The sequence below is a fragment of the Colletotrichum acutatum genome (genome assembly GCF_030867785.1).
Source record: "Colletotrichum acutatum strain CBS 112980 chromosome Unknown BDZ83scaffold_243, whole genome shotgun sequence".
NCBI classification, from domain to species: Eukaryota; Fungi; Ascomycota; class Sordariomycetes; order Glomerellales; family Glomerellaceae; genus Colletotrichum; species Colletotrichum acutatum.
The window spans coordinates 1-15,175 of NW_026849237.1; the positions used below are offsets into that span (position 1 = coordinate 1).

The 15,175-nt window shown below is 50.1% G+C and overlaps 6 protein-coding genes across 6 annotated transcripts; 3 read left to right on the plus strand and 3 right to left on the minus strand.

The window, feature by feature from the left end:
* Nucleotides 1–645, plus strand: BDZ83DRAFT_594322 (6-phosphogluconate dehydrogenase; the record flags this gene model as incomplete). The annotated part of the gene is made up of 2 exons (XM_060506709.1): nt 1–193; nt 252–645. Coding segments are annotated over 2 exons (587 nt in total), but the record flags the coding sequence as incomplete, so codon positions are not given.
* Nucleotides 646–1,803: 1,158 nt separating this feature from the next.
* BDZ83DRAFT_713648 (major facilitator superfamily transporter) lies at nt 1,804–3,842 on the plus strand (the record flags this gene model as incomplete). Its single annotated transcript, XM_060511639.1, has 6 exons — nt 1,804–2,194; nt 2,249–3,265; nt 3,319–3,397; nt 3,459–3,523; nt 3,587–3,714; nt 3,771–3,842. The coding sequence occupies 6 exons, from the start codon at nt 1,804–1,806 to the stop codon at nt 3,840–3,842; spliced, it is 1,752 nt and encodes a 583-aa protein (XP_060357596.1).
* A 1,067-nt stretch (nt 3,843–4,909) lies between these two features.
* On the plus strand, nt 4,910–7,968 carry BDZ83DRAFT_745777 (class II aldolase; the record flags this gene model as incomplete). The annotated part of the gene is made up of 4 exons (XM_060513194.1): nt 4,910–4,926; nt 6,859–7,128; nt 7,188–7,704; nt 7,779–7,968. 4 exons carry the CDS (start codon nt 4,910–4,912, stop codon nt 7,857–7,859), a joined length of 885 nt encoding a protein of 294 aa, XP_060357597.1. The 3' UTR covers nt 7,860–7,968.
* Nucleotides 7,969–8,123: 155 nt separating this feature from the next.
* BDZ83DRAFT_644179 (uncharacterized protein) lies at nt 8,124–8,845 on the minus strand. The gene has a single exon (XM_060509735.1). It carries the CDS (start codon nt 8,693–8,695, stop codon nt 8,192–8,194), a length of 504 nt encoding a protein of 167 aa, XP_060357598.1. The 5' UTR covers nt 8,696–8,845; the 3' UTR covers nt 8,124–8,191.
* Nucleotides 8,846–9,647: 802 nt separating this feature from the next.
* On the minus strand, nt 9,648–11,744 carry BDZ83DRAFT_713656 (flavin-containing amine oxidoreductase; the record flags this gene model as incomplete). The annotated part of the gene is made up of 2 exons (XM_060511640.1): nt 10,777–11,744; nt 9,648–10,715 (listed from the first exon to the last, which is right to left on the minus strand). The coding sequence occupies exons 1-2, from the start codon at nt 11,527–11,529 to the stop codon at nt 9,648–9,650; spliced, it is 1,821 nt and encodes a 606-aa protein (XP_060357599.1). The 5' UTR covers nt 11,530–11,744.
* Nucleotides 11,745–12,606: 862 nt separating this feature from the next.
* Nucleotides 12,607–14,660, minus strand: BDZ83DRAFT_594311 (amidase; the record flags this gene model as incomplete). Its single annotated transcript, XM_060506708.1, has 7 exons — nt 12,607–12,722; nt 12,807–13,209; nt 13,303–13,426; nt 13,489–13,907; nt 13,981–14,130; nt 14,186–14,308; nt 14,370–14,660. 7 exons carry the CDS (start codon nt 14,658–14,660, stop codon nt 12,607–12,609), a joined length of 1,626 nt encoding a protein of 541 aa, XP_060357600.1.
* Nucleotides 14,661–15,175: the final 515 nt, after the last annotated feature.

Here is a 15,175-nt window from a genome sequence, read left to right on the forward strand (position 1 = left end):
CCGGCGCCACCTTTATCGCTGCCCCCGTCTTTGGCGCCAACCCGGTCGCTCAGGCCGGAAGACTGATCTTCGCCATGGCCGGCCCCACGACGGCTATTGAGCGCCTTGAGCCCCTGGTTGTTGATGTGATGGGAAGGAAAATCATCAACATGGGTGAAGACGTCAAGAAGGCCCCCATGTTGAAGGTGACTGGGTACGTAGCATCTCGAAATGCGTGACTCTACGGTGATCGCTAACATGGTTCTTTACAGAAACGTGCTTCTTGTCGTCTTCCTCGAGGCCATTGCCGAGACCCAAGTCTTGGCTGAACAGAACGGCATCGGAAGCAACGTAATGGAAGATCTCATCTTTGAGAATTTTGGACCGGTCTTGGGTAGCTACTCCCGCAGGTTGACCAGCGGGTCCTGGGCACCCAAGGAAGGAACGGCTGGATTCCTTGTGTCGAACACCATCAAGGACGCGAAACATGCGCTCAGAGTCGCCAATGACCTCGGCGTCAGGATGCCGGCGTTGGATATTGCGACAAACAACATGCTCAGCGCAAGGGCGTACGGTGGAGAGAATCTGGACGGTGCGGCTCTTTATGGAACTCTCAGAGCCCAGTCAGGTCTTCCCTTCTGGTCCGAAAACAGCCGTCAAGAGTGAGGACTCGGGTTGGGATTGGTTTCGGAGTATTCATGATTAGAAGTTATAGACGGGAGCAGATCCTCAAAGACATAATGATGTGCCACGCCTGCGCGAATGGACCATGATACACGCAGATAGATCGCGATAATTAACAAACAGCCAGAATTCGGGGCAAATTTTCCAATGATGAAAAGCCGAGGCTAAGCTAATATAGGTACGCTATATTTACCGCACAAGGACATATATTGCCTTAATTGCTCATGTTGTGAAGAGAGGTTAGCCATGTCGCCAATGAGCTCGGCTCTTCCATCATGCTAGAGGTAAAGCTGAAGTTTGACCTCGTGACCAGACCAGAATTGTTCCGGCAAGTAAGGTCTTGCGACAAGAAATCTAAAAAGAGATTCCACCATAAGGAAGACCTCCACAGTGTTAAGAACCTCGACTGAATTTCCATTTCGCCATGCTTCAAGCAAATTGCGAAATCGGCACCCGCTCATTATAAATACAGCGCTCGCCTCCCGAACAAAGTTGCCAAGGCGCATTACCAAGACTACCAAGCAACCGCTAAGTGCTGCCTGTAGTCTTGTCATTGCAAACTTATCGCATACAAAAGCACGTCTTTCTCTTGGTAAATCGCATCATCATCCCAGTCTCGCTCACAATTGCTCTTTTCTCATCTTTTCTCGTAGCCATTCTCGGGGCTCGCGTAGTCCATTCGCTGTCGACGAGGAGAGAACACTGCCACGGCCAAGAACTACCAAGAGCACCATATTGAGGGAATCAGCTGTGAAATGGAATTTGGCTGGGGCTTGAAGTGATGTCTGCGGATACATCATTGGCGTTTCGCCATGAAGTATTGAGCTACCAGTGTTGAGAATACTTGGCAATGTCTTCCCCTTGTTCTTTCGTTGTTGTTGTCTCAGACCGGGTAGAAGGGATCGAATATCGCGCAAAACAATCTGCCAACTACAGTTTAAACATCCATGTGCGCAACGTACAAATGCCACGCCAATAAGGTCACGCCAATGACTAGGTAGTCGTGCTCACAATAGTCAATCTGAACACATAATCCTCAAATACGCTTCTCCGGCTCCATTGTTATCGAGAAAATGATTTCTTTCCCAAGCTCAGGGTCTTAAAAATATTGCCTCATCCGGGAAGCCTATACACTCAAGAATGTCCGAGAAGAAAATCATCGAGCAATCGTCGGCCTCGGCCTCAGAGCCTGAGAGCAAGAAAGACACAGACACTATCAATCTTGAGGCAACAGACGAGGAGATCGAGCAAACGAAGAATCGCATCCTCCGTGAGCAGGCCGACCTTCGCCAGCAAGATGCTCCCATCATCCCGATTTTGTCCTTCTTCAAAAAGAAGAATGGGTACGATCCCAGTGCGATAGCGACACAGCCATCTGTCTACGACCACCCTTCTACTGCGAAGTTCTTCCAGCCACATCCAAAGTATGAAAATCTGCATCGCTTTGATCCAACATTCCGATGGAGCTGGGGTGAGGAGCTGCCCCTGATCACGAAAATGGATTGGCGCGTGACACTATGGGCGTGTCTCGGTATGTGTATCATGGTATATGAATCCCAATGCTTAGATTTTAACGTTGCCGCAGCTTTCTTCGCTCTCGACCTGCCTCGAGGCAATCTAAGTCAAGCCAACTCGGCCTCTTTCCTCGAGAACCTTGGCATGAACACCAATGACTACAACCTCGGCAACACAGTCTTCCAAATATCTTTCCTCTGCGCAGAGTTGCCGTCGCAGATGGTCAGCAAGAAGCTCGGCCCCGACCGCTGGATTCCCTTCATTATGTGTTCCTGGAGTCTAGTGTCGGGGTGTCAATTCTGGCTCAGCGGCCGGACCTCCTTCCTCGTGTGCCGTGCACTCCTGGGTGTACTTCAGGGCGGGTTCATCCCCGACGTAGTCTTGTACTTGACGTACTTCTTCAAATCGACCGAGCTCCCCTTCCGACTTGCCATGTTTTGGACAGTTCGTCGAATCACGGATATCGTGGCACCCCTATTAGCGCTGGGCGTTCTTCGCATGGATGGGATCAACGGCTATGAGGGCTGGAGATGGCTCTTCCTGATTGAAGGGATCATTACTTTGTCAATCAGTGTCTGGTCCTGGTTCGCAATGGCCGCTTCACCGACGCAAACAAAGGCTTGGTGGCGACCCAATGGATGGTTCAACGAACAGGAAGAGAAGATCTTGGTCAACCGAATCCTTCGCGACGACCCCTCGAAATGCGATATGCACAATCGGCAGGCAATCACCCCCAAGCTGCTTCTCAAATCTCTCGCTGACTGGGAGCTTTGGCCCATCTACGTCTTTGGTCTTCTCTGGGAAATCCCAGCCGGCCCTCCCGACCAATATCTCACGCTGACTCTCCGCAACCTTGGATTCAACACGAATGATACTAATTTACTGAGTATACCGCCTCAGTTCTTGGGAGCCATTTTCATGTTGATCATGACATATCTATCCGAGATATGGGATACGAGAGCATTGTTTGGTGCCTTCACGCAACTATGGTACCTCCCGAATCTCATAGCTATGGCCGTCCTCCCGGCAGATGCTAGTCCCTGGGCCCAGTACGCTGTTGTCACTGTTCTCCTATCCTACCCATCACGTAAGTCTCGGTTCTATCGAGGACTAAGAAGTGACTTAATCTGACGTTACTAGCCCATGCCATGCACGTCTCTTGGGCGTCTCGGAATTCTCACTCTGTTCGTACCAGGGCCGTCTCCGCAGCTTTGTATAAGTAAGCCAACACCAAACTCTACTCGGTTATGAACATCTGTCTAATGATAAAATGTTGCCAGCATGATGGTTCAGCTTGCTCGCGTCATCTACTCCAATATTTACCGGGAAGACGATAGACCAGAATGTGAGTACCGTGGCATAGCTTTGTACTTGTCGTGAAAGGCTGACGAGATGTGTGATATTTAAGACCGACGTGGCAACCGGGTTCTAATTGGAATATGCTGCATGAACATCTGCGTTTATCTGATCGCTAAGGCATTCTATATGTGGTGTAACAAGAAAAGAGAAAAAGAATGGAATGCAATGACAGAAGAGGTAAGCCATTTAGGTAACAGTTCCCAATAAGGTCCGTAGCTAATGGTGGCTTCCAGGAGAGGATTCGCTACCTCGAGACGACAAAGGACGAGGGCAGTAACCGCAAGGATATTCGCTTCAAGCACTAGGTCATATCAGCATCTGAGAGTCAGAAGTTATTTTTTTCCGATGTTCCAGGGTTCATGTCAGCATCAAAGTCGCCCCTGTTTCCTCCACTACTGTACGCCATTGGCTCGTCACACGACCATCAGACGAGGGTCCCTGTTTCCACACTTCATACACAACTTGAGTTCCTGTCCTCACCGCCTTGATGCCGTAAACCGCAACATTTGTATACCATTGGCGAAAGCGGTCTTGGAGATGCTGGTCATGAGCTTCCGTTGCCGCCATGAATGCCGGCCAGAAAAGGGGTGCAGCAAGTAGCTTAGTCTCGGCCTTGATGGTCTCGATGGCCTCAATGTCATGTAGAATCTCTGTCACATACTGGCGGAGATATCGATGGCTGAGTAGTCTGACATTCTGGGAGAAGTAAATAATGAGAGCGTTATGAAATGAATGTGTTTGGTGATAGATGATCTCAAAGCTCGTGCCAATGTCGGAATCGCGATACCGAGCGAGTTCCAAGTCAAGTGGCCAGTCGAAGATATCTCTTTCAATATCATCGCACATTCTGTCCAAATCTTTTGGTATCGATACGATGCCATGATTCTTCCTCGCCGCATCGACCCTGTCGATCAGATCAACGGTTCTTTGGAGTAAGACCAGCAAGCTCTGAGGGATTCCGTAGATACATTCATATGATGCCATCTCGCTTGCTGTTTTTGCAGGCTCAGAGCACATAGATATTGTATCCTCGTCTGGGAAAGGGAAAGTATTGGTGAAGACTTGTTGGCCTGGAGAATGGGGCATATTAAGAACACCTTTTCCGGAAGATGGCGAAAAGCGACGTGTTGAACTTCGTAGGGGAGCGGTACTTTCATAGATAACTCGAAGGTAATAGTAGATCCTATGCAGAGCTCGAGCTTTTGAGGACAGCCTAGGCTTTCCCTTCCCCATGTGGATGATGAGCTGTTGAGCGCCGTCTAGATGAACACCACAGGTACTTGTGTCTCCTGACATAACCTAGTCTAGGTGTGAGTGAGATATAGAAAGACTTGATCAATGTTGAGCAGGGTCTAAAGAGGATAGAGGGGATATGACGAATACCGATAGGTGATCAGATACTTCAAACCTCATGCAAAGCTGATGCAATATTCTTGGTTGCCTGGCCAGAAACAACAGAAGAAAATTCCAGCTTACGTTTATTGTTATCATTGACAACATTGTTGCCAGAAACTCCTTATACTTCGGTCTTTCTGGCGCGTGGAGGTCAACTTCTACCGCTTGTTTGAGTAATCCGATGGCATTATAACGATAGAGAGTGGCAGCCTCCACCCATTTCGACTCTATTTCGAGCCTGTTTTCTGATGCCTGAACATTTGAGAAGTAGTAGGCACTTATGGAAAGCAGCGCGTTTCGCAGGGCATTGCGGATACTAGATGTTGCGCCCATCACACTCAGCTCACCGGCCCCCTGAATGGCTCGAGGCAGATGTATCGTCTTCCAAGGACTCTTTGCATTGTCGATGACACAAAATATGTTGACGACACTATGCATGTAGTGATGCATGAGGAATCGCTCTCTTTCAGAGATAAACGCCGTTGGTGGCCTTGAGAGTTCCGTGGAGACGCTTATTCTGGGCCAACACTGATGTTCTAATGAAGAAGACGAGACTTCATTAGCGGCTCCCTCGTCTTGAAGGTCGTCTGAATGGTCTTCGGCAAAGCCTGGGCCTAGACTATCTGCCTCCGTCTCCGAATGTCCTTGCACTTGCAGATTGCACAACTCCCAAGCTACTTCAGCTTCAGAATGTGAAGGCGATGGCAATATCTGCTGTCTCTCGGGACTTGGCACACTTGGGGAGGAAGTATAAAGAGCCAAATCTGTGCCCAAAATTCGTTCAGACTCTTCATAGCAAGTCTCGATTGTCGTGAAAGTATCTTGCGGCAGCAAAGTGCCGGCAGCGTTCCGAGAATCGATAGTCGATGGTGTTCTTGCATCAAACACTCCGAAATTCTCCACGTTGACACGCACGTCATCGCTTGAGCTAGTTGCTGATGATGGTTCTACAGAGTCAATGAGTTTGAGGATCCCCTCGACCTGACTCCATGTCAGAACCTGTTGAGCGGGTGCTACATGATCCTTAGTATCGCCTAGAGAGTGTTTATGGAGCTCAGAGAGCCTACAGACTGGAACTTGTCGCCTTAGAGATCTAGGGGCTGATGCATCGTTGGCCAGTCCGATATCAGACAAGTTCGAATATGATGGGACCGTAGTCTCGGGATGTAGCCATTGAAGTCGAACACCATAACCTTGACAGTCAAGTCCACGTACTTTGCATGGAGAGCAGTGTGGTTTGCCCTCGTCGCACTTCACTTTCCTTGAGCGGCATGTCCAGCAGCCAGTGAAAGTCTTAGTACGTCTTCGACCTTGATACGACGTAGACCTCGGAGAGGACATTGGTCAAGTCGAGGTTCCCAGACAAAAGTTGAGTTGCTGGCTTCTCCTACGCATGTGTGAAACAGGAAGCTGAGAGCGAGAGCAGCAGGCGACTGGATCTCATCCGACTGACTTCGTAATCTGTCGCTTTCCCGGACGACCCTGGTCTTGGAGATAAACACGGGGCCCCGGAGAGAATCCCGGAGGAGATACGGATAAGCTTATCATTATTCGCCAAGTCGGCGCCGATTGGAGTGGAGACAACGATAAGGCAGTTATGAGTAAATCCCGCGATGGAAGGCCACAGCGAAGCTAGCAGCTAGTCGCAGTTGACTGCCAAATGTAACATGGTCAGGTCGATCCTCAAGGACATCAGGTCGTGCTTGGAATTAGGGCAACGTTCATATTCGTAAAGATAACTCAGATGTAGACATATTCTGCTGGAAAAGAAGCGTCATAAACGAGCTGGCCGTATTCCATCGCGAGATAAGCAGAATCGCGTCTAGTTCACCACTGCAGTCAAGTGCGAAGACGAGTATTCTGTGTATCAAGTACAGGCTTCACCACAACCATGTCGACAACTACTACTATGACCGCTGCACCCAGCGAAACTATTACAAAATCATCAGAAACTCTAGCAACACCGCTTGGGGCCGGAAAGTCTGTGGAAAAATCAGGAGTGACGGCCCTATCGACAGGCGGCTACGAGTTTCCTGGGATCCCAAATATCGCAGACCCTTACAAAAAGAGACAATGGCAGCTCGAGCACATGGCTGGCGCTTTCAGAGTATTTGCGCGTAAAGGGTTCACTGAAGGAACCAGTGGACACATCAGCGTTCGCGACCCGGTAGACCCGAATACTTTCTGGATCAACCCGTGAGAGTCCCTAAGAAACGGTCAATATCTAGAAATCCTTGCTTCTAACACCAAATTAGGCTTGGGAAACACTTTGGTATGCTCAAAGCTAGTGACATGGTTCAGATTGACGAAGAGGGCCAAGTCATTGGTGGGAACAGGGCGGCTGTCAACGCAGCAGGCTTCATGATCCACAGCGCCATTCACAAAGCTCGCCCTGACATCCATGCGGCCTGCCATACACATTCGCCAGCCGGAAAAGCCTGGTCAACATTTGGAAGACCACTTGACATTATCAGTCAAGACACTTGCAACTTTTGGGGAATTCAGGCTGTGTACAGGTCTTTCGGCGGTGTTGTTTTGGAAGCCGACGAAAGTGAAAAGATCGCGGAGTCTCTGGGTGAAAAGGGCCGCGTCATTGTCCTCCAGAATCATGGCCTGTTGACGACTGGAGGCACGGTCGATGAGGCAGCGTATCTTTTCACGCTGATGGAGAAGTCATGCGAGGTTCAGATTATGGTGGAAAGCACAGGTCTTCCCAAGAACATGATCGGGGAAAAGGAGGCTGAGCTCACAGCCAAAGTCAATGCCGATCCGGTACGTAAAAAAAACTCGCGTGTTACTCAACCTCGACGAGAATGGCTGAAGGCTGACTCCGATTGAACACATAGGAGACATTATACACAGAGTTTCAACCCGACTTCGAGTTTGAAATCTGGAAGTCGCATGGAGAGCTGTGTAAAGGAGAGTAAAGGTCATGTCGGAGTCTTTAGTGTCTCTCGAGATTCGTGGATGCGCGATGATGATTGAACTGCTTCCGGCCAGACTTGAGAAACTTTAATTAGTGGTGCACTCATCTTGATTTGAGACGGCGTATGACCGTCGACATTGTATGTTCCGAAGAATCTGAGGCAGAGTTGATCTCCAAGTGATACGCTGGCCTGCATTGGATGCCGTGTTTTCTTTTGGTAAAAGCGAATGACTGCTTGGTTCTTACACATCTTCAAGCTCGCTGTCCAGGTAAGAGTCGTTGCATTATGTGGTGCGTACGTCTATCGCGATGAGAGCTCTGTAATCCTACTACTCATGCTTTTCCTGTCAATATCTTCCGGTGGACCTCCACCCAGTTCTTCTCTAGTTCGCCTTTTACAACGCCCACGAGGAAACGGGAGCAGTGAGCGTCCACAATCTCTTCTAACTCCAGACTTCCGTCGCTCCCCTTGCGAACACGCCACCGCGTTTCCAAAAGGACGCTCATGGGGCAGTGAATCTTGACGAAACTTCCATCCGGGGTGAAAGTAAACTCGTATTCGCTAACACTCTTCTTCTCTAGCATGCCCTTGGGCAGGGCCTTTGGGAGGTTGGTAGGCACCGTATCCGTGATGGTATAGCACTCAGTAACCGCTATGGAATCGACATCGTCGGGAACAGTGGGGGGCACCTTTGGCGTGCGGGGCGTCCAGTGTGTCAAATTGGGGTCGCTCTTGATGTGAACTTCCGCATTGTGAAGGTGGGAGAGGACCTCCTCGCGGGTCATGTAGTCGGGAATCGGTGTGACATGAGTCAATTGGAATGAGGTGGTAAGCATTTTGGTTGTGTAGGTCGCTGCTGACGCCGATTTCTGTCTAGAATAAATGAAGTTGCCTTGAAATCACTTTAGAGGTGCCTCGGAAGAGAAATCCGCAAGTCTAGAAGTCGGCGTAGATGATATGGAAAGTGAACAAAGTCGCTGTCATCCATGACCTTAGATGCGGTGTGCAAGCTACGTATTTGAATTGCTGACCACATTTATGTAAAAGACAATCTCATTAATAAGCGCAACATCCAATGTCAAACTCTCAACCTCAAAGGCCGTTGGTCGAAGTCAAAAGAGGCATGATACATCTAACGTGTCAAATCTGGCCTACCCAGAATCCCGAGTCCATCGCACTGGATTGAGTTACAGTAGCAGCTTTTCCAATTAATCCCCTGTAGTTCCCCCACAAACCGAGGTTATCGGGCGCCCATCAACGAAAGCCGGGCATGATCTGTATCTGCTTGGCTGTTGCGACAAACACCACGGTACCAATGCTTCGGAAGGGGAAACTTTAAGTCACTGGGCCAGTGAAAAGATCGGCCGATTTTGAATGGATGAAGCTTGTATGCCATGCCGGTGGGCGAAACACCAGGCTGATGCACTAAGGCCGGCACCGCGCGACAGCGCTCTCGTCCCTTGTCTGAGCGGCATGGTCTTCTAGAACGGCGACAATGCAGAAGCCTGACGCCGCTACATTCAACGCCATGAGCTGTTGGTAGTGGATTTTCGAGCCAGATCCCAGCATTCGGGGCTGATACTGCGCTGCTTATAAGTGAGCGTACAGCAATGGTGATATGGTCCGGTGGTAGAAGACAATATCTCAGATTATAACTTCAATGGGGATAATGTTCGCTCCTACCCCAGTAGCCAAATCAAATGTTTCGCATTGGCACAGCGCACAAAGACATAGCTTCAGGTTCGTGTAATATCATCGAGCTTGTTAACCAAGAAATACACGAGGTAACTAGAGGCGTGACACCAGACCGCCTTGAAGGCTTTTCACAACCTCCGCAGCCGCCCGCTCTCCACTTCGTACGGCGCCTTCCATGTATCCTTTCCATTCACCTGCGGTTTCTGTTCCCGCGAAATGGATATCACGATACGGCTCGCGAAGCCCATCTCCACCAAGCGTATCAAGAACTCCGGGAGTTAGTGACGTGCAAGGGCATCCCCATCCCGAAAACTCATCGTTAACCCATTCATAGAACACCATCTGCTTGAAAAGCTGACGAATGTTCTCGACACCATACAGTTGGCTCAGTTGTTCCAGTAAGCTGCTCTCTCGCTCAGCGGTTGTCGTTGCCGCCCATGCCTTGCCAGGCTCACCGGCCATGAAGCATGTCAGTACGAACTTCTTGTCCGCCGGACTGCTCGTGTCGCGTATTACAGAAGCAGGGCCGACGAAGGATTGAGCCAAGCCGCAATATCCCTTCTCGACCCAGAACGGGGTACTAAACTCCATCATAGCTTTCGTGTAGTATCCATACGTTTGGGACTCAATCCAGGCCAGCTTCGTGTGGGGTAGCGTCGGCTGGAATGAGATCGTCTTGAGGACGGGACCAGGTACGGTAGTGATGACCTTTTGCGCAGAGTAGACCTTACCACCGGCCTCAACTTTGACGGAGCGATTCTCGTTCTGTACAACAGCCTGAACGGGGCTAGAGAGACGGATGACGCCTTCAGGCAATGAAGAGGACAGCCCTTTGGAGAAGAGCTGCGTGCCCTGGCGGACTCGGAGATACTGACCTCCATCTTTCCTATCTGACCGCATCTGTAGCAGTCCACCGCCTGACTTGCAATAGTTCAGGAAGTACAATGCTGAGATGTCCTTCGGCTCTTGGCCCAACATGGCCCGTGTCCATACAGTGGCCGTGGCCAGAGCAACACTATCAGCACCTCGGGATTTGAGGTAGGCCTCGAATGTGAGAGAGTCGAGAGATGTGTCCCTTGGTCTAAAAACGTCGAGGGCTTGGCAGTCTGCTTCTGCCATGTCCCTGATCTGGGCAAGATGATCACGGGTCGGTTCGCTAAGCTATTTCCATGACGAACCTGTGAGAAAAGCTCGTCTCTGTCGGGGTGCACTTGAAACTTACCTTGGGCAGCTCCCCATACGGGAAAGGGCTGCATTTGCCATCAAAATCTTGAAGAACACAGTTACCGTTCGTGTTCTGTTCAATCAACTCGGCGCCATATCTCTTCGCAAGTTCATACATCCTGCTTTGGTTCGTGTCGTTGATCCACGCCGCGCCGAGGTCGAATACCCCGTTATCCTTGCCAACCTCCATTGGTTGACTCCACGTTTTGCCGCCTACACGATCTCGGGCTTCCAGGACAACGCAGCTTAGCCCAGCCCGTCGAGCCTCATGGGCAGCGGAAAGACCTGCCAGCCCCGCGCCGATAATGACAACATCGACACCCTCCTGCACCGGTGGGAGGCTTCGAGGAACTGAAGGTACATCTGGTCGAGCGACCACGGCGTTGATCTCGATCAACCAGCCCGGCACTGCCAACTTTTGTACGGGAACGAGCGTCATCGCAGGGCGGTGCGCTCCCAGGAACCGCTGGACGTGGCGGGCGTGTTGGCGCTTAGAGGCATCGTAGTCCACAATGTAGAGAGTCAAACTCGCAATGTTTGATACCGTCGATCCGGCGGCTATGATGACTTTGCGTAGGTTGAGCAGCGCGAGGTGGATTTGGGAGTCGTAGTCTAACGGCACCTGGCCATCTTTGGTGTTGCCGGGCAAGCCTGATACGTGCACTAGGCAATCAGCACGAGTGATTGTTGCTGGGGCGTAGTATGCCGTGGACGTGTTCGAGAGGTCAACGGTTTCAATGAGTTTTGTCATTTTGATTGCCTGACAATGGGTATGTTGCTTGTGTTTGGTATTGGTAGGGTGAAATAGGCTTGCTATTCAAAGATTGGTCATTGTCTTCCAAGGCGCTGGTGATAGTCTCTGTCGTCTCTGGGCGTCTTCACAAGTGCCGCATACAATAGGAAAGTGTTCTAGAATAGAGAGTAGTATCAATCTTTCAAGAAACAAAGGCACAACAGCGATATGATGATCGCGATACCGGACATTGAACCAGCTCATGGGCTGTGTCAATCCTTTGGCTTCTGGAATAGGCATCCGACAGCGATCGACGACCCCGCTCAGTTGCGATTGCTCAGTTGGCCAACGCCAGGGCTTGACCACTTCCCTATCAACACGGCGACCCCAGGTCCCCCTCCCCCAAAGTTGCGTCCACCAGTCCAGCCAACCCCTACAAGGAACATGAGCAAGGTTAAGGGTGCCACGGTGCCTCTATTCCGGCGGGGAATTTTCTCTTGTTCGGATAACACAGCCGGTTGCCCGCGGGGGTTGTTATCTGTGTGCCCCGTTATACCTGACCCTTGCATTTAGTGGTATCTACGGAGTGCGGCACCAAGGTAGCCAAGCATTCAAGAGGGATAGACAATAAAGAGATACTCTAACAAATAATAATTCACTGGACTCTGGTCTATCTCCGCGGATGCTTGCCCTTATAATCCAAACCACGTTGTTGATCAGCTGCAGTGGGAATGTTGTCATTGGCCTCTCTGTGGTAACGTTCACGGAAACAGAACGGTTTGTAGGGCCGATTAGTATCACCCAAGGGGTCTGATGGCATGAGCGTCACGACTCAACGCAATTCTCGCGCTTTCCTAGAAATCTTTAATTCAAGTCCTTTACCTCAGTCGCCCGCTACCTTGAAAGATACAAGGCAACCACCTTTTATGTACACATCAGTACCAAAAAACCAAGAAGGCATCAATGCGTTGTTGGCGGAATGCTGGAGTCTATCTATTCAAGCCTCTTGATCGAGTGGAAAGTCTAGCATCTAAGTCTAATTGTGCGCTGATCCCCCGACAACTCCTTGTGTCTAATCTAGATGAGGGTGAAAATCTATTCCTTCAAGATGCGATCAACCATCTTAGTTGCCTGTAGCACTTCTTCATCTTGGAAGTGCTTTCCGACAAGCTGTAAACAAACAGGCATGTCGTGGAAAAGTTCGGCGTCATCTAAATAACATCATACCGTCAGCACATGAGACCGACAACCGAAGGAGCTGAAGGAGCTCGAGTGGGCTTTGGATGGTGACTTACAGGCTTTCCATTCTTTTGCATCGCAGTCGTTCCGAGGTGTGTAGCCTTCTTCGGGCTTGTCAATGGCTTTATCAACCTTCAGTCCACTCGGCAAGATGGCTGCTGGTTGGTCAAGCACGTTCCAAATGGCCGTGTAATTCCAGTACTCGGCGCCGCCTTGCAACACACCCGCACCAACGTATGCAGGACATAGTATGACATCCACGCCTCTGTGCTTCATTAGAGCATGGTAATCTCGTCGATACGCCTCTCTCTTATAGTTGAGTTCCCAGTTCTCTGCGACTGTTAGTGGCTCGGCTTTTGAGAACCTAAAAGCATGCTCGGTAAGTGGGAGGACCGGCTCGCCACTTTCGGCAAATGTGTCGAGGTACGGCTTCGGCCCTTGGGGGAAATACAACGAGGACTGATTCTGGTAAGTCGAGATGAACCCTGTAGAACCTATTCTGCAAATACAAGAAAAAAGAAGCCTAGGTAGTAAGGAAGAATGGCGACTTACTACAATTTCCCAGCCGCGCTGGTGGTCAAAGGGTTTCCAGTCTACTAGTTTCACGCCTGCCCGTTTCAACTTATCCGCAGCTGAGTGGAGAGCCCGTAGGACGGGAGGATGTGGTTTGACGAAGCTTCAATCCGCTCAAGTCAGTTGCAAAGACAACATTGAATGAAAGACAAAAAATGGACATACCCATCGTCAAACATAATCCCCACCGTGATGTCTTTCCTGGTATCAACGGGTCTCCATGGCACTGGAACCAACATGGTCTCAGTATCCCACGGTTCAGCTGCAAGAACAGCACTCATGAACAGATTCAGATCATCAACGCTCTGGCCCAAAGGCCCAACCACACCCCGGATGCTCTCTTGGCCAGATGTGATACCAAAGTTTCCAAGGTTTGGCACACGCAGAGCCGTCGGTCGAAGTCCATAGCAACCGTTGAAGGCGGCAGGGATACGTATACTGCCGCCGATATCTGTGCCCACGCCAATCACTGAGCATTTCGCGCCGACTGATACTCCTTCACCACCGGAGGATCCCCCGGGCGAGCAAAGGAGGTTGTGTGGATTCCTAGTTAGCCCGGTGATATTGTTGTTGCAGTCTAGGTGCTGTGAAGCAAAGAATATTAGCTTATTTGCAGTCTCTCGAATTGATCCTCACAAAAAATACTAATATACCTACCATAAGACTTTGAGGTTGGTTCGTTCTAACATGGATTACTGCTCCAGCCTTTTTCAAAATCTGGATAGAAAGAGCGTCTTCGAGCGGGATGTTTGTGATCTTTGATACAAACCCTGCGTGGGTGATACGGCCACCCATGCCGATGTGTTCCTATCAAAACCGAGTTAGTTACCAGATCTCTCGGCATGGGAAGGATAAAATTTACTTTTACTGATATCGGGATGCCATGAAGAGGGCCGATCAACTGCCCTGTTTTTTGGAAATGCGCATCAAGCTCCTCGGCCTTCTTTAGGGCATCTTCTGCGAGAATCTCGGTTGCAAAGTTGGTCTGGCACGTGAAGACACTCTATTAGCAAGGGATACTCCTACACCATGTGAAGTCTTCGTACCAATTGATGAATGATGGTCGTTCTTTTCAGAAAAGCTACGACAACCTGCTTTACAGTCCATTGGCCGCTCTTGTACCTTTCTAACAAGCTCGTGGCATCCTGCTCAGTCATCCGAATTTCCTCCGTAGTCAAAATTCCAGACTCGGCTGGTACATCAAGCACATTTTGACGATCTTTCGGAGGAACTTGGTCGCTTGCCAACTCAAACTCCTTGGGAATCGACTTTTGCTGGATGTCGATGCAGACTTGTGCGAGTTCCCGCCAGCCTTTCGGAATTGTGGTGATTGCCATTTTGGGCGAACTTGGGAATGTTTGGGGTTGGGGACGCTGTCTAAGTCGCGGTCACGTTGCACCACACTTCAAAGCAAGACCCCAAAAAATGAAAACATAGCACAAAACAGCTGCTTGGCTTCACTAATATCATCAGCCTGCCTCTAGAGTACACGTTTTGAGAGGCACCCTATCTAAGCGATAATGTCTTTCCTATCTGACATTCCCAGATAGCGCCAAATTGAGCTCTCTCGGCCTATCGCTGTCAACTGCCAACTTGGTCTGGTGGTGGGCCTTGAAGCCTCCATTCTAGTGCAACATCCGGTACCCTTGTTTTTAGGGGCTCCGCTCTATGCGGGCGGTTGACGACCCAGGAACGAGGAGATGTAAGCGCATATCTTTAGGCGGATTCATGGTTGATGTTCTGCTATCGTTATCCAGGCCTCTCTTGAAGCGTGGCGTTTTACGTTCTCGTGCCTCTCTGGCGTCGTTATCTAGCATGCTGGGTAGCTTAACTGTCAGCCTTCTCCTACAGA